The 25,544-nt window shown below is 49.2% G+C and overlaps 1 protein-coding gene across 3 annotated transcripts in view; it reads left to right on the top strand.

Annotated features, from left to right (window-relative positions):
• The window catches only part of PARD3B (par-3 family cell polarity regulator beta), a 111,186-nt gene that overhangs the window by 28,296 nt on the left and 57,346 nt on the right, over positions 1 to 25,544 (top strand). For all 3 annotated transcript variants that reach the window (XM_076071700.1, XM_032965630.2, XM_032965631.2), the window contains exons 2-3: positions 11,094 to 11,195; positions 20,406 to 20,592. In XM_076071700.1, coding sequence (XP_075927815.1) covers positions 11,094 to 11,195; positions 20,406 to 20,592 — 289 coding nt within the window. The remainder of the gene's footprint in view (positions 1 to 11,093; positions 11,196 to 20,405; positions 20,593 to 25,544) is intronic.

The following is a 25,544-nucleotide window of genomic DNA, read 5'->3' as shown; positions in this document are numbered from 1 at the left end:
ACGCGCGCACACACACACACACCATCTCCGTCCTCCTCCACGTACACGCGTAGGAGTTCGAAGGCGATGGTCACTTGCTGCGAGCATCGCCCAAAGTTTCTCCACATCGTGGGCGCCGCGGCGCTCGCCCCTTCGCCCAGATTTGGGTTCCCAGCTCGTTGCGTCGGGGATTTGCCGCGGGCGGGCGGACGGACGGACGGACGGACGGACGTCGGCCCCGGACGACGTCCTTCCCACCGCCGTTCGCGAGAGCGGCGGCGGGCGGCGGCCAAAAAAAAAAAATGCCGTTCCTGTCCCGCGGCTCAACGGCTCTGCTCTCGGGACGCTGGAGCCGTCACTTGGTAGGCGCAGTGGCCCGGACGGGCCGGTGCCGTGCGTCACGGGGAGACCTCGGGAGTCGCGGGCGACTCGGGTCTCGGACGGGTGCGTGCCCGGTGCGATGTGTTCCGGTAAACATCGCCACAGTCTGTGAAGGCTGTACGGAGATCTTTGTCTCTGTTTTTGTGTGTGTGTATATAGGGGGAGCAGTGGTGACAATTATCTGAACCGGTCCTGAGGCCTCCCCTAGGTCGGCTCAGCCTCAAATAAGTGCCTGGTGCGGTGCGTAAAAACATCGTCACTAGGGAGACAAAGGCGGGCGGACATGGTTGCGGGCCACCCACCCCCTCGTGTGCCGTGTCGGCCTTCGTGCTCATTAGCTAACAGCACTGGCCCCAGCAGTCTGTTAAGGATATGCGGGGGATCTTGTTTTGTCTTTGTGGTGCGGTGTCAAAGTTGCGGTTTTGTCTTTGCTATAAGTCGACTTTTTGGGATGAACACATTGCGCATTTTACGAGTGATTTCAAGGATCGTGTATCAGTTAATGTGTGCTTAATACTCGGTGAATTGTCCAGTGACATGTTGCAAGACGTTGGAAGGTCTGTTAAGTGTCTCTTGTTCATTTGGCGACTCCGCTTTAAATACTTTTGCAACGTTGGGAGTTTGAGCAGCAGTTGTTTGGGTGACTGCCTTTGGATCTCTGCCAGTGGAAGGGAGAATGGGTGGTGCTGTGGTCCTGCAATCACGTGTGTGCGACTCATTTGTCAATCCACTGCTGGATGAGGGCCTCCCCACGCCATATAAACCGTGGACGTTGGTCGACCATACTTCACCGTGCTGGTCGGTGTGGGTTGGTGAAGACGGGGGAGCACAGACGTGGGGGCATATAAATTACAGTACAGCAATGGATGTTGCAGTACTTCCCACAATGTAGCCCCACGTGGGCGCCTATGGCGGACCTAACGTGCGAGCTGGGTGCCTTTCCAAGCGCTATCCAAGCTCAGACCTGCTTAGCTTCCAAGAACTGATGAGCTCGGGCAGATCCCCTGGTAATTTGATCACAGGCCGCAATCGCAGTACACCCGACGCATCTCGAGACGCTGGACGCGACATCGTGATGTTGTGCATCACGTGGAGATATGAGGCATGCACAGGTGTGAACGTTTTGTACCCGGGGCAGGTGACTAGGATCGTAATCCGGCCTGGGTCTCTGCTAGATTTTCTTGGCTTAAAATAACTACCTCTGGGCCGGTTGCCTTGAAAGCACTTTTTGGCGATGTAAACAAACAAAACAGTTTAAATGTAATTTGTGCAAATAACTACTGGTGTGCCAGTGTTGTCAGCATCAGGAGTGGGGAGATAAAGGCAGCAGTGCTTACCTTTTAGAATCGGACTCTCTCTCTCTGGTGAAATCGGCTTAATATCCCAAAGCGGCGGGCGCAAGACGCGGAGTCTGCGAAGCTTCCCGCGAGACGATCAAACTTGACTTCTCCCAGTGCACATTTCCCCGCTGTGCGCCCGGAGCGTTTCCATGAGGCCGTCGTGACAACGCGACCGGTCGCATGCGCGGGGGGGGGGGGGGCGTTTGGAGGCCTCGAGCGAAAGCAAAGGGGGGGGGGGGGGAGCACATTCCTGGCGCGATTGTCGCGGTTGTTGTGCGGTTAATACCTGACAATTTTTGCCCGAGGTCGCTCTTAGGAGGTCTTGTTTGGCGGCTTAAAAAGGCAATAATTAAGCTTCCGTTGGTTTATAACGGATGCCAGTATTTTGGCTGTGAATGTGACGCAGCGGTAATAATAATAATGGTAGCTACTGTTGACTGATCTTGCACTACTTCAAATTCCATGGTCCCTGCCACGAACTGGCGAATGTCACTACCGCATCAGCGATGCCGGCTTTGTCAATTTCTGCTCTGCGTCAGTGGCCAATCATTCCACCATTGATTATAATTTAGCAGAGCGGCTGTTTATGCGAATTATTAATATTTGGCTCTGTCTTCAAAGCTACGCCAGTGGACTCATTATATGCACATGATACTCCTGAACTTCTATGCAGCAAATAAAAATATACTTCACCTATTTTGAACTTGTTCTCTGTTGTATAAAGTGTATTTTTGAGTATTTAGACAATAGACTGACATATCCAATCTCTGTTGGGTCCTTTAGGCCTCCGACAAACAAACTGGTCTCTGACGGTGTTTTTAAACAACAGACTAACATACCCAGCCACTGATGGATTATTTTTAGACAGAAAGACTGGCATTCCGGTCTTCTGTCGCCGCATTTAAATGACAGATTGTGAAACCGGGCCTATCAGCAACATCCTAAGCCTCAAAAAATTACCGCAGGATAAACTGGCACACGACGCAGCAAGCGAGGGAGGGATTTGTATTGCTTTGTGGAGGCCTGGGGGGGGGGTGTCTGTGTTTTGGATTGGAACCTGAGACTTCCCCGCTGCAGAGTAGGCGAACGAGCGATCTGAGCAATCGCGCAACCCACGTGGCCAGCCCCTTGTGACAGCTCCCGTTCCGCGGATCGCTTTGCAACAGACGCAGCGCTTTAAAACGCAGGAGGAGTGTTTTTTGTTTGTTTGTCTCTTTTTTTTGCGTGCCACGAAACCCCCAAGCCTGCGCCCAACCTCGTTGGCTCTCTCGTCTCACAAAAGCCGGCGGAGTTGCTCCTTTTAAATAATTAATCCCGCGGACCACCGCGGAATAATTCATGAGGCCGTTCGAATCATTCGATTCTACACGGGCCGCTTGATTGAGGCTGCGGGACCCAGCAATTGTAAACGGGGGGTGCCTTGCTTCGCGGAATCGTTTTCAACGGGGGCAGTGTTTATTTATTTTCAAAGCCGCGTTTTTTTTATTTGTTCGGCGAACGTGCGTCGGAGCGCGCAAGACCCGGGCCGTGTGTGTGTCCCCGAGCCGCCGCCGCCGTGAGAGAGAGACCCCCGCTGAGTTTGCACGCCGGTCCCCGCTAGGAGTCGTTCCACTGACCGGGGGGCGCCGCAGCTGAACCCGAGCTGCGTGCGCGGTATCGGGCGGCAACAGCTGCGTGCGCGTGGCATTTCGTTTGAGCGCCTTTTGAGCCATCGTGCGTATAATTAAAAACGATGACGATCGTCGCCGTCGTCGCCATCAGCAGCAGCAACCATTGGCTATCCATTGCCCCATGCCGTTGCCATTCCTCTGCCATCCCGTGGTCATTGACCGATTCATCAACTTGCAACCAAAAAGGGCCCCTGAACTGTTCAAGAATCTTAGATGTCCATTTGCAACATTTGTTGCCTCTGCAAAAAAATCTGTCGCGTGCCCTCTGCAACGCGCCGCACGACAGAAGAAGAGGGTTGCCATTCCTCGCGGTCGTGCGATGCCGCTATGCGTCTCACCCCGGACACGCGAGCGTCTCACTCCGGACACGCGAGCCTCTCTCGGGCGCTCCATCTCCGCGGTGGACGTCCTTTCTCGGGCGCGTTCCCTCCTTTGGCTGCCATTCCACTCGCAGCGGTGCGTTCTGTCTTGCCCAACCGACTGTGCTCTGCTCAGCAGTCAGTGGGGTGTCTCTGATTCGCATTCGTTCTCCGATCCATCTGTTCCCCTCTGTCATTCAAAGTGTGCACCTCCTCTCTCTCTCTCCCCACGCTTCTTTGTTGTGCATATCAGCTTTTGTTCCAATTTCTTTGTCAGCGCCCATGTTTCCGATCCACGCGCAAGAGCTGGCAGTGTGTATTGATTGACAACTCTCTTCTTCAGGCATACTGCTATGCGGGTAGTCAATCGCTGTCCGATGATGCAACTACAATGCAGTTCAGCTCGGTTGTGCAATTCACGAAGCAGACACAGCAACGTGTTCCTCAAATCTGAAAAATGATTTTCTGGATTCTTTCCTCACGTCTTTATCACATAATTGCCTTTGACCTAATCTCTCCGGAATGCGCCCAATCTCGTCGGAAGAAAAAGATAAGTGAGCGGGTTTGAGCCCACATAGTTCTTGGATGGGAGGACCGCCATGCCTGCCGGGTTGCTATAGGGCAGGGTTCGGAAACGAAAACAACATAAAGAGCCATTTTATTCGAATTTGGTGAAAAATCCCAATATTTAAAGAGCCGCAATGCACGCATATACGAGACGGTGGTCCTTCATAAATAACGTCACGAGGACGCAGTCTTTAATGAGCCGCAAGTTGCCGACCCACGTTCTAGGCGACTGCAGCTGCTGTGCTGAGCGGTGGTCAGCAGACGGCAAAGCTAAAACGTCAAAATGCACCCTTGCTTCCACGACTTATCTGTGGACGACTGTGAATAAGAGCTTTACAGCTCATCGGATTCCTCCAGTGTAAATAAAGATTCTGACTCTGCGCCTCGCGTTCGCCGCAGAGCGGCCTGCCGAAGAACCCTGCCGTGAAACAAGTGCCCAGGAGGCGCACGGAATGGGGAGCCCCCTCATCCAGCGGTGGATTGACAGAGAGAGGCGGGAAGACACAAACTTTACACGCATTTACGTGAAAATTATTCTCCTATTACTACCCATACGGTTAAACCCAACTTAGCATAACACACTAGCGTCTGTGGCACCGTGTGTGTGTGCGTGTTTGGCGAGCGGTGGCGCAACGGTTAGCGCGCTGCGCTACGAAGCCCGGCGACCCGGGTTCGATTTCCGCTCGCGGCCAACCACCTGCACCGGTCATGAGCCTCCCTTAGGTCGACTCGACCTCAAATTAGTACCTGGTGCGGTGTGTAAACATCGCCAGGCGTGGTGCTGGCCACCCATCCCCTCGTGCGCAGTTCCGGCCTTAATCGGTGCTCGCTAACAGCACTTGCCCCAACAGTCCGTTAAAGGCTATACGGGGGGTCTTTGTCTTTGTTTGTTTAAATGCGCGCCGCCCGCCACTGTGGTGCTGCGATCCGTGCGACCCCCCCCCCCCCGGCTTGCTTGAATAGCGTCGAGGTGGCCTTGAACGTCACTGGCAGCGTCGCGAGCTGCGGGGTGAGGGTAGGGGGGTGGCATGACAATGATGTATTGTCAGGCAGTTCTCCCGGTTTTTTTGCTCGCTGAGCTACTTAAAACAGAGAGAGGAAATGCTTTGGCTGGCAACAGAGTTGTCGTTGACCGTGCCGACCGACAAGACCTCGCCGCTAAAGAAACAGCCGCTCCGGGCAACGTGCTCTTTTTGTAATTTCCAATGATTCCGAGAGGACGCCACACGCAATGAAGAAGAAGGCCTTGAGCCGTATCCAGATTCGTACCTTTTTTATGCGTTTAATGGGTGGGTGGGGGTGGGTGGGGGTGGGTGGGGGTGGGTGGGCCCCTGGGTGGGTGGGTGGGCCCCCCTGGGTGGGGTGGGTGGGCCCCCCTGGGTGGGGTGGGACACCCCGGGTGGGCCCCCCCCCCCCACTCTAATATGTCATGACGGATCCTGCCGGATTTGTTTGACCCAGCCTGACCCTGCTGATTGTGACCTAGAAGGTCTGAACTTGTCCAGAGTTTGATTGCTTAAACAAATGCTTCTTGATAACATTGGTAATAATCGGCCAATAAATAGAGCGATGGACGAAAATATGTAGTTATTTATATGTCGAGAGACCGAATGGAGTTCCGCTTGTGCAATGTTTGTTTACCTTTGCTGTAGCTGGGGTGGGTTGACTGATAATATTTACCTCTTTGTCAGTTGACAAACACCGCCTCGTAAGATGCAAACACTTACATAAGAAGCCAACCGGTTGTGTGATAGACCAGACTTCAGATGAGAGAGAGAGAGAAGGCAAAGACATTGCGAGACCAGACCACCGTTTGCAATGTTGGTGACTCAATTTTTCCAACGAAACATTACGCATATGTTTACGTATACTGTACATCGAATAATTTCAGATCTAGAGCAAATTCAAGCGATCAGTGCCCCCCCCTCCCCCCCCATGCATGAGTAGATCGCTTAAAAAAACATTTTCTCTAACCTATTGTAGTAAAACAATTTCAGCTTTCGAATTTTCTGTTTTCGATTACGCTCGCTCGTCTTCGTGTCATGAGGATAAATGTCAGTTTTAAAACCCTTGCGGGGACGGCAGTGTGTGATGGAACGAAAAGCCCAAGCAGATTTCTCAGAACTTCTTCTGAAAGCTCTATCAGTGACATTTTTATATCCGCTCAGTAGCCCTGCTACAGGTCAAAATACCTTCATTACATGGCAGTCAAATCCACAGTGTTCATTCATCAAGCTGGAATATAGTAGCCAGATTTTATTTAATATGACGGAAGCAACTGTGCGGTCACTGGTGACGAGGCCGCCGTAGTGCCCGGTTTGTGAACCTGGTGACCTGAGTCACCGGGTGGAAAATTTCTGAACAGGTCCCGGGCTTGGACCTCACCTAAGTCAAATCACCCTTAAATTAAAATGATTCCTTGGTGCAGTGTGTAAACATCAGCCCTGGGGAGACGAAAGGGTGTGAGTTGCACCATACCCCCTCGTGTGACGTGCCGGGATTCACAGGTGCTCGCTTCACAGGACAAGCCCTGACGGTTTGTTAAGGCAATACGGAGGATCTTTGTATTTGCGTAAGCGTGTACCCGTGTGGTTTGTGTCCACAATGATACAAAAGGCCTGAGAAGTGTTGATGCTCCGTTGCGTAAAACACGACCATGCACACAAGATATTGAAATGATAGATCTTGTTATAAATGGTAAACCATGTTGGCTTACAAATGTGACTTTTGTTCGTCGTTGTTTACAGCGTTTAAGTCTGTAATGTCTCGCCCTACAATGCAGATTAAAAAAAAAAACCTGGCGAGCGTTGGCTACTGAAAGATTTGTGACTGGCTGAGATAAGTGGTGCGAGATTCAACTCGCCATTGTCACTAGTTCCGATTGCAGTACAAACCAACTGTAGGTTAAATCCTCGTCTGGGTTGTACAATATTGCTGAAGGATACTCCTCATTCTCTTGTAAAATAGCTGAGAAAACTGGCCAGTCGGGATCATTCGTGCAACAAATCAAAATGAATTCAAATTAAACAGAATCGCTGCACGCATAATTAACGATGCTACACGCGAGATATCGGAAGTTTGGTCTCGATCGAAACAATTTGGCCAGTAATATAACTGGTGTTTATAGACTACAATGTTGGAAATGACTGTAATGTCTTACCGTCAAATGTAAAAAAAAACTGGAGTGGTCTGGCCAGCGTTGGTACGAGAAAGATTTGCACCTTGGCCAATTTTTGCGTCACGAGAGCCTCGCCTGGTGACCCCGATGCCTGCTGCTGTATATTCGGGAGTTTGCACGTTCTCCCCGTGGTGGCGTGGATTTTTCTCCGGGTCCTCCAGTTTTTCCCTCCACATTTAGAATCAACATCACGTTTCGAGTATTTGGCTGTTAGAAATTTCCACGCGATAAGCCACGCCGTTGAGCTATCATTTGTGGCCTGGTCCCAACAGAAAAAAATATCTAAATAGCTCGGTGGGTCTTATCTCGTAAATAAAAAAAAATTGTCTAGTGTATAGTTGAGTTTTTAGGCATCCATTTATCACGACTCAAATCGGCTTTAGCGTCGTTGCGGTTTGCGATCCAAATCCACGGAGGTTGAAACCTCTCCCCCCCCCCCCCCCCATCGCTCGTGCCCCCCCCCCCCCCCCATCGCTATGCATCACGAAAAATGCATGGTTCCGGATTCGCATCATATCTCGAAAGCCCTGCCAACATGCCTGCATATGTTTCATGCGGGTGCTAAGTCGGTTGCTGTTGTCGCTACTGTGCACACCTCGGTGTCAGGTGATTTTTTACAGTGCTCCTTCCCGCCGTGCCGCTTATAAATGATTCACACGGCTGGGCGGGCGGGGGGGGCGACGCCAGGAGCGACGGGAGTCGTGGATGAAAGTGGGACGACGGACACGGTTTGCTTTTTAAGAGGATTCCAGAGCCACTTTTTTCCAGCCGGTCGTTGAAGCCAGGGAGACACCCCCCCCCCCTACCCGTCTCTCCCCCCCCCCCCCCCCCCCCATCGAGTGATAGAGCATCCTCTAAGTGGGAGAAATGTACAGCTCCCTTATCTGGGAAACCAGGACATGGCTCACTTTTTTGGTAGAGCCGCGGGTCTTGCAGTCATGATGGGGAATTCAACCCCTGGCGACGGTTAAGTCAGCCCTCTTGTTATCATCATCATCACCACCGTCGTCTTCCTGGGGTCAGTATAGGGGCCTCAACAGTAGTTGTAGAAGTTCGTAAATATTAAATGTATATAACGTTCATAGTCCACTGCTTGATGAAGGTCTCCCCCATACTGTGTGGGTCACGGGGGCTGTGTGACCATACTTCACCACTCGGCTCAGTGCTTATTGATGCAGGGTGAGGCCCAAGACCTATTCGGATGTCGCTCCCCACTGATGTTAGTCTTGGCTGGGAATCGAACACCGGTCACTCGGTTTATAGTGCAAAGGTAGACAATTCTGGATTCCAGTCCCAATAGGTTTACATACTACATTCAAGTCATAGCCACTTCTTGATTGTACTCATGATTACCCACATCCAACCGGTTGTGTCCGGCCGGGTCAGTGATCCAGAAAGTATTCACGCATCCGGCACACCACACCCAGTATACACCTCACTGTGGCTGTGGATAATTGTCATGTGCCTATTCGAGTCTACTAATGACCTGTTAAATATTAAGTGAGGAAATAGGCCAGTCCACATCGCTTGAGTGACTGATATGTACGTCTGAAATCGTGGCATGGCCTGATAAAAAAGGTTAAAGTGCAGCCCTGAAATTATTTGTCTGCTAGCAGATGGGGTCTCAATTTCACGGCGCTCTAAAGATCGCCTTCAGAGGGTATTTTAGCCTACACTTCAACGCTGACCCGATGTATTTAAAGAGTTGGGAAGTACCCAGATTGTACCCCACCGCACACAACCTGCCGATTGACTGACTGGTGTGCCCATTTATTCTCTCGGGTGAACAGAGGTGGGGGGGCGGGCATTAAAAAGAAACTTGTCCATTGTTTAAACCGCCACGCCAGGAGATTTGAACACGCAGCCTCTGGAATGCAAGTTGCAGTGTGCTGCCCACCATTATGCTGCTGTTGCCAGCATTCTTTACCCTCGCCCAGGTGAAAAATAACAACACCCGACAACAATGACGATAAAATTCGGCGATGGGACCGTGAGAGGGTGGCCCAATCGAATGGGTGGTGCCACGGTGGTGAGATGTTAACTACCTCGCCTGGTATGCAGGAGGTCGTGGTTTCGGTCCCGACCCTGACGCCTGCTGTATATTTGGACTTTGCAAGTTTTCCCCGTGGTTACGTGGATTTTTCTCCTGGGTCCCCGGATTTTCCCCTCCAGATTTAGAATCGACGCGCGATTGGAGTATTTGGCTGCTATAAATTTCCACACGACGAGCAACTTCGTTGGGCTATCATTTGTGATAGCCAGGTCGCTTCTGAAAAAAAGAGCTCTATGTAGCCCCGTGAGGCCTTACCCAGTAAAACAAATAGAATTATAGTTTTAAATAGTTCTAGGTTTGCTTCCACGAGAAGCCACCTCACGGCCCTCAGACAGGATTGTTGCTGTGCACTGCCCGACAAAAATACGTGACCTTCTGGGCATGCGGGCGGAGCGACGCTGTTTTTTTTTACTGCCGAGACAAAAGGCAGTGGTGATGAAAAGCCTGCTCGCCCGAAAAAAATGTATAAAGGGAACGGGGGGGGGGGGCAGAGAAAAAAACACAAGCAAAATAATATACGGCCCTCTTGGTGGTGGCCGCGTGGCAACGAGGGGGTTGGGGGGGGTGGAAGGATGCTTCTGTGGCCGGGTAATGGGGAACATTTGTAAGTGAAGGGCCCGAGTGGTAACCGGTAATGGTTGGAAGGGAGCGGTGTTAGGTGAAGTGTAACTGGATCTAATTTGCGCTTGCATGTTTGCGAGTATGGTATATTCTGTTTCGTGAGCGATAGTGTCCCGCACTTTTGCCGTCCGTATTAAAAAAAAAAACGCACAGGTGGGGGGAAAAAAAATCTCTCTCCCGTCTTTATTATGCAGTCGAAAATAATATGATTTTTTTATTTTCGATATTATGATGGGATATCTGCTCAGTTGATTCAAGGTGGTGATGGAAAGGGAGCGGAGACGACTCTTGACAACTCAAATGTATGTATGTTGAACTTCTTTCGGGACCGTATGCACCCGAGCGTGCTCATCGGAGGCGCTCAGAGGGCAAGCGAATCAACCTTTGTAGTGCGTGTGAACCCGGCGACCCGAGTTCAAATCCCCGCCGCAGCTAACATTGCAGATGTCGCTGCATCGTGGTGTCCGCGGTTTTCCCAACGTCGCGGCAATCGTGACAAAGTTGCCTTTGTCTCTGTTTCGACTGAAAGCTCGTGACACGGCTGTGCTTGTCGTCGCTGTGCTGTGGTGTTAGTTATTGTGTGTTGTTGTTGTTGTTATTGTTGTGTTGTTGTGGAGGTGGTTGGTGTTTGGGGTATTGTCGTCCTGAACGAGTTGCTTGTCGCAGTGTCGCAGTGTTGCCGATTTTTGGTATCGCTGCTTTTTGTGTTCTCTTTGTTGTCCTTCCCCACCCCCGCACCTCCGATTAGCACCGTTGGCTACGTACGGTGCGAAAGAATAAGTTCAACATGCAATGCATACACCGCAACGTCGCCCGCCGGACTATTGTGGCCTCTGTCGCCGCTATTTAACTTTGCTCGCGGTATTGTTGTTGAGGTTGCGCCGAGGCGTCATCGTGACGGGATTTCCTCCGTTCCCGCCCCCCCCCCCCCCCCCGATGGCGCAGGACGCGAGCCACCCCGTGCTGGTGCAGTACCTGCAGCACGCCGACGGCGGGATCCTCGACTCCGACGACCGCCTCTGTGACATCTGCGATGACAAGGACAAGGTAACGGCCGCCCCACGTGCACCCCCCCCCCCCCCGCTCTGGTTCGCGAGTCGGCCTTGGGGAGGCCTCAGCAGGGCCACGTCACCCCCCCCCCCCCCCCCCCCCCGGTCGTGACCATACATCGTGCAGCAACAAAGATTCTGCCGATTGGAAACTTCAAACCTGGCGAAGGATAACGTCAGAGCCATGTCAGGTTTGTACGAGTGGTAAAATTTTACCACTCAAACAGGGACACGGTGATGATATAGATGTGAAAGAAGATATCCTGGAAAGGTTATCGGTTGTGTGCATGTCCTAATGTCACGCTTGTGGAAGTGAATGCATCGCTATACCATCGCAACAAATGCAGGAGAGTGCTTTGAAAAATAGTGTCAGTTCAATCACTTCGCTTCGACTTCCAAAGTTATATTTGAAAAAATACATAAACGTGCCGGTTTACCTAGAATGACCCTCGTAAGTTTAAAAGCTAACGTTTCAAGAAAGTGACCAGGTCAGTTTGCCCCCCCCCCCCCCCCCCACGGCAGCTTTTAACGGAGCAATTCCTTTTAGTTTTCGCAGGGATTTCCTCTGTCGGTGACGTAACTCGGATGTTTGTGGGATCGCCGTTAAATCTGCCCCCCACACGGAGCGGTGTGGCCTTTCAAACGGCCAAATTCCTGCACTCGAGTGTGGTTTGGGAGGACAAAAGCTCGGCCCGCGTGTCCGCGGTTCGAGGTGCGGTGAACTTCTTTTGCACGACACTCGCAAGCAGCACAACCCCCTGGTTCTAAACCTTGGTCAAAGCTCGCACGAGAGTGGGACACATGCCGAGGAGAAAAAAAAAAAGAACAATTCGCCAATCAAAAGTGAAGGTGAAGGCGGCAATCCCTGCGTGTTGCTTTCCCGTGCCGCCGCTGGCGAAAGGACCTCGGCTAGAGGGAGCTCTGGAGAGCCCCGAGCCCCCCTGCCCCCGCCGCCCCCCACTAGTGTGTATTTTGACCTGCTCTTCCAGTTGGGAGTATCCCACACCTTTTACCCCACTGCACTCTACCAGCCGATCGACTGACGCCGGTGAACACCATTTGCACTGCTTGGGCGGGTGCAGGAAGGGTGAGGCGTTGAGGGGAGTGCGAGGGGGGGGGGTGGGGGAAAGGTGGTGGGCATCACGTCCCCCCCGTTGTTTCAAGTGCTGCACTGGGAGAACGCATTAAAAACCGGCGACCCCTGGATTGCGCCCAGCCCAGTGCCACTGACCGTTGCAACCACGGCGGCGTCCCGTTGCAGTCGGAAATATCCCGGTGGAAAAAAAATTTCTTCCGATGAGTTAGAAACGATAAATGCCCCCTCCCTTGATCGTTTTTTTAGAAACAGAAAACCTTCATAGTTTTTGCGTGCTTCACCCGAGCATAGCAGTTTTGGAATAACTGGCTTTTCCAGCCTTGCAGTCTTTGTCGATGGAGCTAAGTGCGCGTGTGTGTGTGTGTGGGGTTGGGGGGATGAGAAGAAGAAGCATTTTTTGCTCTTTCAGTGAAATATGATACGACCAAAAATATAAATAAGCAGGTATGGGCGCGTGCGTGTGTGTTTAATCACTAATAAAGAAGTGACACGAACAAATAGCATGTGTGTGTGAGTGTAGGGTTCATTTTCTGAATTTTGCCCTTTCATTTTCTGAAATTAATAATACAAGGAAAGAACTGTAAATCTCGCTAATTAAGTGCAGAAGCAGATTTTTGTGCGGTGTGTGTGTCTTAAGTAACTGGGCTGAGACCATCAAATCGTGGTGTGGCTGAGTACCCCAGATTTCAAATCCAGGGTCGCCCAGCGGTGCTAGCGCGGCACTTCTTGACGTCCACGATTTCTAAACGGGGTTATTGTGCTGTGACTTCGCTGCCTCGTACAGACGCCCGCCCGCCTGCCCACGCCAGCTGAAATCCACACCTCCGCAACCAAAGCAGTGCGCGTGTTCACTCCGGTGTGTTTGCGAGACAGACGGGGAAACATTTTTACGCTTCAAAATTTTTATGAAAGCCTCCTCTCTCTCTCTCTCTTTCTCTTTCTCGCCGCTCCACCAGACGTGAAACCCGGCCTCCGTAACCCCTCGGCTGTAACTTTATTTCCGTTGGCTGCTGACCGCGCCGAAATTTTCTCATAGAATAACACGGCAATTCGGGAGCCGAAAAAGTTTGGGGCCAGAGCCAACGTTTCCACGATCGTTTCCTGTTCGGTGCACGGCACGTGGCTCAGCGTGGCTGTGGGGAGGCGCCGCCGAGAATCCACTCTCCAGCCCCCTACCCCCCCTTCGTTATTGCGCCGTCTGTAGGTCCAGTGATGTGGTGCGGTGCTCGCCTTTAGCCCAGCGGTAGTCGTATAAATTAGACACGGTGTGAGTGACGCCCCCAAGCAGCTGGTGGCCGGTGAGGTGGTGCCGCCTCTAGACACGTGGAACGGGAGGATGATATTTGGGCAATCCTCAAAGGCAATATTCGCCAGCAGTAGGTTTGGTGCATCGATTTCTGCTGTTTTCTAGACCAGAATTCCGTTTTCTACGTGGTTTTCTTTAATATGCCAATTGGTTAAACATCCCAATGTGTGACCCTTCTAAAAAAATACCTCAAGCCTTTGGTTGATAAATAAATGGCATAATTATTAAATCTTGACTTAAAGCATAATTATTCATAGTAAGCGGACACCTTTTAAGGGCACAACTTGTTGAGCCACAAACAAGTCATGGCTGAGGTAGAAAACAAACGGTTAAAGGATGGCTTGGGCAGTGGTGTGTGAGCACAAACAACAAAAAACAGATCACGTTTGCTATTAACGCTGCCTTACAATAGAATAATATATAATCGGCTGACATTTCTGGCAGTGGCCGTTCTGCAGAGCTTAAAGAGATGGTTGGCAGTGAGATTGTCTGACTTATAACCGGATATCGCATTTTGCACTTAGAACATCCATTGCTTACATTTTTTGTTAAATCTACAGCCATTTTAAAATAGCGAACGCCCGGCATCTGGCCTCCAAAATGCAGGAAACTTCCCTCTGTGCACACCCAGGGCAACGTTGTGACGATGACAACGTCATCAACGTCAATCCCGTTCAATCCCGCTCTTGAAATATTTCTTGGACCTGGCACTCCACCGCATCCAGTATACCTATCGCTATGGCTGTGGCTTCAAATCAGTTGCGTGCCATCACCTCCAGTCTTAACAGCGACCCAAAATATTTTCGATGAGAAATGACGCCTGGAATCTGTCGATTTGATTTTTTTTTACTTTAATCAATCAATGAAATAAAAAAATGTAGCTCGATTTGCATATAGCTTTGTTAGATGTGTTTTCCAAGGTTGCTGTCCTCAGGTAGACCGACACATGCGTCCCGGGATGGACGAATCGATCATCTCGATATGTTGCAGTCGAGAGGCTCCCTTTAATTTCACCAAGGATGGTCTTTTTTTTTGGTCTGTTTGCGACTTTTGACCTTGGGGGGCAAACAGGGCTGTTGGCCGCCTTTGCCGTGGGAGAGGCTCGCTTTATTTGCCGGAGCGAGGTGGAGGGGCCCGCACGTGGACCGGGGGGGGCGGGGGGGGGGCGCCTGCCAGGCGGTTCGCTTCCTGCCACCGGGCACCAACCGTGGCGTCGCCAGCGGGGCCTGGTGAACGGCGGCTCGCGCAGAAGCAGTCGGAGCATTTGTAGTCGTGTCGCGTTCCCCCCCCTCCGCCCGCCCCCCCGGAGTGATGGGCGAAATGCGTGAAACTAAAAATACGGCGAAACAATTTCCAGCCTCCCAACGCTGTATAAATCTCTCGCAATCCAATTGGGGGGGGGGGGGGGGGCACCAAGCCAGGTAATACAATGAAAGAGGTTTTCCTTTCTTTTATTTGATTCATTGGGTTGTTGTTTTACGACGAGTTTTTGTTTCTCTGTTGTAAATTTGGTTTATTTATTTTTCTTTTTCCCCCCTCCCCTCCGTGTTTCCATTGCTTACAGCGCTACTAACGTATGCTTTGGCTATTGCCCGGTGTGTACGGCAGCGGTTGACAGCGAAGTTTATTCATTTGGTTCATGTAGTTTAAGCAATTCTTCTTAGTTAAATAAAACTCAACCTTATCATTTATTTCTAGTTGTAAACGTGAATGTATTTGTGCATAAAATTTTCCTTGCACTTCCACCCAGATTCTAAGGGTACCGAATCTGCCCACGTAGCTCCAAACCTACCCACAATACCCCACCCTGCCTTCTGTCCCGAAATCTCACTCCCTACCCAATGGACGTATTTGCTCGATGCGTCAAGGGAGACAAAACCGTTTTTAGGAATTGCAGACCCATTATAGCCTCCTTTCACACACACACATATATCAATTATTCACAACGATTATATTGAACTGAATATATGGATAATTAATAGACCAACCAACCAAAAGTTAACAAGCTCGATTTATTAACGTTTTTGTCCGATGATGCCCCATATCAATCAGATCCCAGCAAACACAAATGGATATCAAATGAAACTACACAAACACCACGTCTGATGATGACGAAAAAAAATGTTACTTCACATATTTGAATCCTGAATTAATGAGGAGCCCCACACCCCTTCCCCTGCACCCAACCGGAGGCCAGCGCCTTCTTCCCTTGGCGCCACCCAAACACCTGGGTGTCTCCTACAACCGTTTCTCGTCTCCCCAACCACCCCCTCGTCGTGCCAAAACCAACACCCTGCTGCACGCCTCATCCCCACGGAGACAATGGCCAGTTTGAACGTCCGGCATTTTGGCCTGTGGCAGACCCTTTTTTCTTGCCTGCCCAGGCTATGAGGCGTGTCAGAAATGGTTATAATTTTCACGATGGCTACATTAGACGTGCGGGTAAAAACATAAAAAGAAATCCACCGTCTTAGTCATAACTCGGTCTTATGATAGAAAGGTATTATAATAGAAAGGTATTATAATAGAAAGGTATTATAATAGAAAGGTAGTATAATAGAACGGTATTATAATAGAAAGGTATTATAATAGAAAGGTATTATAATAGAAAGGTATTATAATATAAAGGTATTATAATAGGAAGGTCTTATAATAGGAAGGTATTATAATAGGAAGGTATTATAATAGAAAGGTATTATAATAGAAAGGTACTATAATAGAAAGGTACTATAATAGAAAGGTACTATAATAGAAAGGTACTATAATAGAAAGGTACTATAATATAAATGTATTATAATTGGAAGGTATTATAATTGGAAGGTATTATAATAGGAAGGTATTATAATAGGAAGGTATTATAATAGGAAGGTATTATAATAGGAAGGTATTATAATAGGAAGGTATTATAATAGGAAGGTGTTATAATAGGAAGGTATTATAATAGGAAGGTATTATAATAGGAAGGTATTATAATAGGAAGGTATTATAATAGGAAGGTATTATAATAGGAAGGTATTATAATAGGAAGGTATGCACAGCGCCGCGGTTGCTGTGTTCTATTCCTGCATACGGCAATGTGTTTGCGAGCTAAATACCAATATTGAGGTTTTCTCGCTCCGACAAGAGGGCTTCAGGGAGAGAGTTTGTGCGGCTTTTGCTTTTCCTACTCTGCTGAATGTGCGCCGATTACAGTGGGCTACTATATGGTCCGTAGTTTTGGGTTGCATGGCCACAATCGCGCCACTTGTGGCTCGCCTTCAATTTCCCCATTCGAAGGGAGATGCGGACAGGTTCTGCTGCGGTTGAGAGACGGCAACCTTCTCGCAGTGGCCCACTTTGTTACGTGGTATCACGTGACCTTTAAACATAACTTCAAACGGCGTCATCTCGGCAAATGCTTCAGGCAGTGGGCCCTTGGAGAGCGATTGTATGAAAGACCTCCCGAACGGCGCAACCTGCTATGTGATCGCGCCATGGGGCGACCAGGCGATGATGGCAGGTACTGCTCTGGATTCTTGAATCCATCTTTGCAGAGCTTTGCTCGGCAAACGTATTCATACATTTGGTCAAATCCACACCTCGTCAAAAAGTGTTGAGATTCAGTGAGGCTTTCCTGTGTACGGTATTTTAAAAAGAAAATACCTCTTATATAGCAGTGGTTAGTCTTTTTTGTCAATTATATTTGTTCTAGATTTGAAGCTTTCGTGACTGCAAGGATTCATACTCTTTGGTTCTATTCGGTAAAGTCACGTAGGTAAAACAAATTAAAATAAATTGAAATAAAATAAACAATTAAAACACGACGTTTCGGAGGCGAAGCAAGCTTCCGTCTTCAGGTGGGACCAGTCACAGCAAAGTCGCTGCACCAAGTGGTGAGGTTCTGGAAACCTCGAGCTTAAATACAGGTTGCTGTGACTGGTCCCACCTGAAGACGGAAGCTTGCTTTGCCTCCGAAACGTCGTTTTAATTGTTTCTTTTATTTTATTTCAATTTATTTTAATTTGTTTTACCTACGTGACTTTACCGAATAGAACCAAAGAGTAATTATATTTGTGCTTGTGTCATGACCGAAAATGACCCCAAGCCAATGTGCAACCTAATGGCTAGTTAGAAAATAACCAAGGTATCTAACTAACCAAAAGAGACCTCCACAGGGATTGGCCGGGGAGGTAGGCTTTTAAAGACATTGGAGGAAAAAGGGGTTTGAACGAAAATAGAGGATCCGTTAGGGAAGAAGCATGAGGATTGGGCTGAAGGAGAAAAAAACGAGGACAGGAAAGTTCGAGAGAGAGGGGGCTCGAAGAGGATTAAAGGGAAGAGCACGAGGAGCAGGGACGTTTGAGTGAAGGGACGAGCTACAAAATTAATAACCAAGTTCGGGTCTATATATAGTCATTGTGCCTTCAATAAAGTTGCTCCTTGCGCTTCGTCGTCCGTGTACTCCTGCATAAAAACAACAATTGATTCCCCTTCATAGGCAGAAAGAATCGGACGCTCTTGAGCCTTGGACTCTTAATTTGGGCCGGGAGTGAAAAGCACGGATGGCAGGATGGGGAGGGAGTTCTAAACTTTTGGAGGAGGAGAGGAATCGATTTTTAACATCGAATCACAACGCAGAATCGTGACAATTAATTGAGGTACAATGGTGGCAAATCATTGTAGATGCACCGCATCAACACAAAGCATGGCAGATGCGGATAATGTTAAAATAATAAAAAATTCTCCAGTAGTGTGTGCGACTGTGGTCAACCAGAACAGAGACCGTACAACGTATAAGGGGCCGTCCATAAATGACGTCACGCACCTAGGGGGGGAGGGGGGGGGTCAGACATTTGTGACGATGCGTGACGATGGGGGGGGGGGGGGGTGGAGAAATATGACGTCACATCAAAATGCGCAACTTTAAATAAATATAGACAACACGTTCTACTTAATGAAATAGACTTTATAATAAATGTGTTCTACAACATCAGAGTGCAGCGCCACATTAAATACGCACTACAATGACAATAGTTTGAGGGGGGGGGGGTGGTCTGACTTTTTGTGACGCCGTGTGACTGGGGGGGGTCAAAAATCGCGTGACGTCATTTATGGACGGCCCCAAACGACGCGATCCTCTTGACACAAATATGAAGGAGACATCACAGCGATAAACTCCCGCTGCTCCCGACGCGATTGTCTGGCTTGACCACCAGAATGTGAAATTGTAGCTGTTGCTGTGCATCTACATGAGCAGCCGTACGCAAAAAATAAGAACATTCTACAGACCTGGACTGTGTGCGTGCGATGGTACCAGCAGGTGTCACCCAGTGCTCGTGTGATGGGGAACATTGGCGCTTCCAGGAAGCTCTACGTTTGCATTGCAGTGGTCACCTGCAGTGTTTCACCACAAGGTGGCAGCACAGACCGCACGATATCAGTCAGGAGCGGCCTTTCTTTGCCCCATGAAGAAGGGCCATTTTCTGAAACGTCGCCTGTTGTACATGTTTTTTTTATTTTCAGGCAGCAGTGTTATTGACGAATGTGCTGAGTTTTTTTCTTAATTATCCTTTTGCACCACTGCCAACGCAGCAGCATCAAGATCACTAAAGGGTTGGTTTTAGGGGTGCCGCGGTGGTGGGATGTTAACTACCTCACCTGTATGCAGGAGGTCGTGGGTTCGATCATAACCCTGACGCGTACTCTATATTTGGAGTTTACATGTTCTCCCCGTTGTCGTGTGTATTTTTCTCCGGGTCCTCCGGTTTTTCCCTTCCAAGTTTAGATTCAACGTTCGTTTCGAGTATTTGGCTGCTTTTCCGTTTCTAGATGATAAGCCAATTCGTTGGGCCACGATTTATGGCCAGGTGGCTTCTGTGGGCCTTACCTTGACGGCTAGTGACGTTTTATTTACATGTGTGGCAATTTGATCAGTCCACTGCTGGATGTGGCCCTGCTCCCGCACACCGAGTTGGGTCATAGGGGGTCATTTTGTCGTACTTCACCACGCTAGTCGGCGTGGATTGGCGAAGGTGGTGGGCAGCTTAGACGCGGGAGCATAGGAGTAGAGCACAACGTTGGCTTTTTCTGCACCACCCTGTTAAGCCTAAAATGTAGCCCTGCAGCGTATGACACCGATTGTGCCTGGCGATCACACATCCAAGCACTGTCCAAGCACGAGCCATTCTGGGTTACTTGGTCATAGACGTAGAAATATATAAGGCATGCGTTCCGTTAAATGGACTTGCTTGAAAGTTTAGTAAACTACGGTAATTTATTTGTGAATGCCAGATGCACATTACACCATTGCTCATTGCCGCTTACCATTTCATGGGAGGTATTCAGTCTTAACAAACCATAAGCTAAGATTTACAAGTGCAGCCGCCACAATAATGCATTGCCCTTTTGACCCAGCTTTCCCATAAACTGCAGGAAGCGCTTTTTTGTTGTTGTTGTTGTTGCATGAACCCTGTGGCTTTGATAAAAACATAACGCAATTTACAATGCGCACAATATTTTTCACGGACATAAATAACCGCGACTATGGCGCGGAGCTGAGCTCGGGGGCGCTTAAAAGCCAAGTGAGAGAAGTGCGGCCTCCTAAGTGTCCCTTAAGAAGACGGCGGAGATGGAACGCCGCTGCGACTGTGCAGCGGGGGTCGATGACCAAGTTCCATGGAGAAACGACGCCTGCCAATGACGCTCCTGGTCCTTGGTGGTGAGAGAGGAGGCTGTGAGTCGCCAGAGACATTGGCGGAGATGTCATTTTGTACCCCAACCCCCCCTGCCCCCCCCCCCTCCTGTTTTTTTTTCTTCTGCTGTGTCAGCTGATCGCGGTGTACGAGGAGCCTGGGATGGGAGCGTCTGATGAGAGCCCGGCACCCCAGAGGCGGAGCTTCGTGGAGACCACGTCCCCACTGACCCCCCCATCCGATGCGTGGGCGGCGTCCGCCTTCCACCCGTACCGACCCGACCTGGGTCAGGGCAACGCGACGGCGAGCACCCTGCCCAGCGGTCAGCAGCAGCATCGGCGTTGTCATTATGATCATCAAGCAGAAGCAACAGCAGCAGCATCATTATCAGCATCAAGGAGCATTGTTGTTACCATCGTCATCATCATTAGCATCATGTTGCCATTATTATTAAGCAGGTGCAGCAGCATCATAATCAGCCTCAGCAAGCATTGTTGTCACCATCACTGATAACATCATCATCATATGATCATTGAAATTATAATGACCAGTCACAGCACTATCATCATCATTGTCATGAGTAGCAGTAGCAATATAATCAGTGTTTGATGTCATCATAAACAGCAGCATATATGCCGTCATTATCATGGTCACCACCTTTATCATCATTGTCATTATCACGTTAACACAATCTTCATCATCAGCTTTATCAACGGTAGGAAGAGTGTGACCATCATCATAAGCAGCAGCAACAGTATAATCAGCACCGTCATAATCAGCAGCAGCACAGTGGCAGTATCATCGGCGCCATCGCCATCATCCTCGACTTGTCCGAGACTTAAACCCAGTGTAGATTCTCCCATCGCATGGCCTCTCTGGCCCTGTAGCCACACGGGGATGGTGTCACCTGTTGAGGAGAGAGGGGGGCCCTGGATTCGCTCGGGAACAGCAGCTGGTTGTGAGATCTGATTTGAAGCACAATTTTGTAAAATTAAATTTCCCACAATTGCATTTGGTTGGGGTGGCCAATTTAGCCGCGCCGGTGTCACAGCCACTCCACGACAACTGAAGTGAAAAACTACGCCCCAAAATCTGGTGCTCGTCTCGACTGTTGCTTCTAAGGCTCTGATGGAAATTCCTCATTGCTATGGCAAGGAACAGTCTTCTCTTTAGCATGGTGACAGTATCAGTACAACTCAAACAATACAATGACCTCTTACTGGAGGCCACTACGTTGCAACACAATTCTGTGGAGCTAATGATTCAATTTATTTACTCGAGAGCCTTACTCAGCCTCAAGATTAGTTTTTCGAGGAAGAGTCCTGCCACATCGGGATGTTTGGCCAATTTCTACGAATGGGTGTTTTGGCTCGGAGAAACACCAGAGTGTCCGGAGAAAACCCACCAATCATTTGAAATGACAATCAAAGCTCCACCGCAGAGAGATTCCAAAATCCACTGCTTTACTCCCGTCCTCTGGCTGTCTTCTATTCCCAAGCCTACAACACTTTTTCATATTCTCAGGCGGTACTCTCGTCCAAGTATGAAGGAGGCTCAAGTCTGCTTTGGCTTCCAGGATCTCACAAGATCGGGCGCATTCATGGTGCTTTGGTCGTTAGTTGCATTACAGGCAAAGGAGGGAAGGACCCCCAAGAGGACGTCCACTATAGAGATTGATCAATGGATCAGCTCTTGCTTGTACAGGTGATGGACCAAATAGATTGTGGTGCGTCAAAGAACCACGAGAGGGATGGCGAATGCTTGGGGAAGCCTTAATCCAGCAGTGGATAGATGATGGCGGATGATATTGATGATGACAGTAAATACCATTCAGACAGAAGTATTTAGACATGAGCAGATGAGGTCCCATTGAGACAATGGGTCTTTTTTTTCTATACGAAGCTTAATATGGGTCAGTTAAGACACATGGAAAAATTTAGCAGCTGCTGGAAATCAAAATGTGAGCGCTGAACCCCTCCCCCCCCCAAACCAGGTGGCCCGGTGAGTTCACATCCTGGCTGTGGGGCTGGCTGGCTCGCCCCATAATCTCTATGTGGTTGATGAAGTCAGCAGTGGTTGTCCTCTAGCCAGACTCGTCCCTGCCATAGGAATGAGGAATTTCCACCACTGGCCCCCGGGGCTGAAAACATGAGATGACCACCGCACTGCTTCAATGCTCATTCGAGTAGAAAACCACGTGACTTTTTCACTTGACAATCTCTACACCCCCCCTCCCCCCGGGCTCTGCGTGTGACCTGCACGCAGGATGTTGTTTGTATTAGCGTATTTTTTGAGGTGGGGGGGGGGAGATCACGGACGTGTGCGCCTGCCGCGCACGATCCACCGCCGGCCTTCCTTCGCCGTGTCTCCGTTTGGCCCGCCACTCGTCGGGGGCGTGTAGCCGGCGTTCTTTGGAGCTTCCTTCCGTTTGCCGCTTTTTGAAAAATCTTCGAGCTTTTCCCGAGGACGGCTTAGCTCGGAAGAGTGCGGCGGCAGTGGCGGAGGTGGTCTCGTTCGCAAATGAGGTTGGCGCGTGATGGATGTGAAATCCGGCGGGAGACGTAAACGGACCGTCGGAAGTCGCCTTCCTCCTCCATCTGCGCCCGATGGGGGTGAATGAGCAAGGTTGCCAATCGTCCGTAATTTTTGTTACGGACGAGTCAGAAAAATGTGTTGCCATTGTCGGTCATAAGTTAAGCAATATTATTCTTGGTTCTTTCGGTAAAGTCATGTTGAAGGGAAACAATAAAATAATGAAATATATATAAAACAACAAAATTCTCACGACGTTTCGACTGCAACACAAGCAGTCATCATCAGGTGTGAAAACCAACGGCAAGAACATTTGAAAGAAGTGGCGGGTTGTATTTATTTATTTTTAAACGTTAGCACCACGGATAGTGATTTGACAGTTTGTTTAGATGGACGAGTCCATCTATGTTCGGACAGTTTGTTTAGATGGACGAGTCCATCTATGTTCGGACTCGTCCATCTAAACAAACTGTCAAATCGCTATCCGTGGTGCTAACGTTTAACAATAAATAAATAAATACAAACCGCCACTTCTTTCAAATGTTCTTGCCGTTGGTGTTCACACCTGATGATGACTTCTTGTGTTGCAGTCGAAACGTCGTGAGAATTTTATTGTTTTATATATATTATTATTTTATTGTTTCCCTTTAACGTGACTTTACCGAAAGAACCAAGAATATGAATCACTGCAGTCACGAAAGCTTTAAATCAAAATTTAAGCAATATTGTCTGTGAAATATGCGAGAAATGGGGTTTTTTTTAATCGATTCACTGCTTTTACATTTTTCCTAAATAAGATAGGAGCTAAAAGTTTTTCCAGTCACTGCCCCCTCCATTTTGCCACATTATGCATAAGACAGATTTTAATGTTGATTAGCGTTTGTTTTATGCAGTTCATTGGTGACCGGGCTGACACCAATGAACTCCGCCACATGTGGGAATGCATTTTAATCACAGTAGGCTGGCCCTGGGTATGATCACAGGGTCTCGTTGGTGCCGGCTCAGCGCTCTCACCTTTGAGCTACTCGGTCACCTTGAATTCAGGAAATGTATTTCCCACCCCCCCCCCCCCCCCAATGTTTTGCTGAATGGTGATGCCTCTAGTGGCTGCAGGGGTCACATCGTCAGCTCTTCTAGGCTTAGGCTGGAAGGTGACCAGAGTATAGCAGCACAGTGTAGGATCCTTGTATCTATCTTTGCAGAGCTTTGAGCATTACCCCATCAATATGCATCTATTTTGTTCAAGTACTCCAGCGTCTGATTTCGCAAAGCTAAGAACCTCACTTCATCTAATTGGTTTAAACATCCCAATGCAGTAGGACCCTCCTGAAAGAAAAAAAAATCAGTCCTTAGACTCATTGGGGCTCTCCTGGATGAATAAAATGCGTTCCAAAGATGAAATCAAAATACGGTAACCTCAGTCGTAGGGTTTTGCAAACTTCAGAGCTTGAAAGACCAGAGACCAACGCAACGTAATCTGTAATCTTTCCACAAACACTGAGAGAGGGATAACATTTAGCTCTGTGTCAACTGTCCAGGGGCTAGCGCCGCGTTGTTGTGTCAGACAACAACGCGGCGGCGGCGGCTCGGCTCGTCCTGGCCAGTGGTCGTAATGTCACCGTTTTCTTTTCACCGCTGTGGAAAAACACACGCAGGCACACGCACACACACACATCGCCACGGTCCTGCCCAGCGCTGTGTTTTATTATTCACTTCTTCAGCTGATAGAATGGGATTGCATTTCTTATGTGGTTCCCAATAGAGAGAAACGCACGTGCTGTTAATTGGGGGTGTGTTTGTGTGTGACTTTGGAGTGTCGCGGGCAGTGGTGGTGGGGAGTGGGTTAGAGGCACCGTGCTGTGATTCCCCCCCCGCCCCCCAGTCACCTGAGCTTGATTCCTGGCCTGGCACAACACCATGGGCTCGGTATCTTGAGCTTGGCTTGGGCCGAAGAACAATACAAACAGATGAATGTGTCACAAGGCAATTCTTTTTACGTTAATCAGCAGAGTTAAAACAAAGAATCGATTAATTGATTCCGAAGCTAACGATAAATTAATCGATCACGTGTGCTAGAATCGATGCTCTCACAATCCAATATGTTTCACTTAGTTTGTTTATACCACCCCAGCAGCTACGAGATGCAGGACGATTCACCACCGTGTTTAACAGAGAACCAAGCCACACTTTGAATCGTAGGCCTGCACGGTGACGGCTCGTGTTTATATGCTTGCCGTGTAATCATGTTAATGAATATACATCCTTGATATACACCCATCTTTCCTGTAATCAAGTCGCCCAGACTGCACCCGTTCTTGTCCGATCTTGGAAGCTAAGCAGGGTTGAACCTGGGCAGTTATTGGATGGGCGACCGGCATGCACAGCAGGTTGCTAATGGCTGCTTCAGAACTACGTTTCTCTGCAGCATTAAAATCCATTGTTTCACTGTACTTCCATGGTTCCACGTTTATGCCCCGAGCCTTCGCCAGTTCGCAATAACCGGCGCAGCAAAGCAGTGGTCAAATAAACCTCCCCTCCCAGAATTAGAACATGTATTTATACTGGAGGAATCCGATGAGCTATGAAGCTCTTTTTCACAGATGTCCAAGCCATATGGTGCAGAGAGGACCTTCATCCAGCAGTGGATCGACATAGAGCTGCACAAGTGCTTACTCTTTGGTTCTATTCGGTAAAGTCACGTAGGTAAAAAATAAAACAACAAAAATCACGACGTTTCGGCCA

This window comes from Petromyzon marinus, chromosome 34, assembly GCF_048934315.1.
Source record: "Petromyzon marinus isolate PM22_M1 ecotype Great Lakes invasive population chromosome 34, UKy_Petmar_22M1.pri1.0, whole genome shotgun sequence".
Classification (NCBI taxonomy): Eukaryota; Metazoa; Chordata; class Hyperoartia; order Petromyzontiformes; family Petromyzontidae; genus Petromyzon; species Petromyzon marinus.
The sequence above is the reverse complement of the archived record's forward strand: the minus strand, read 5'-3'. Positions and strand labels throughout refer to the sequence as shown.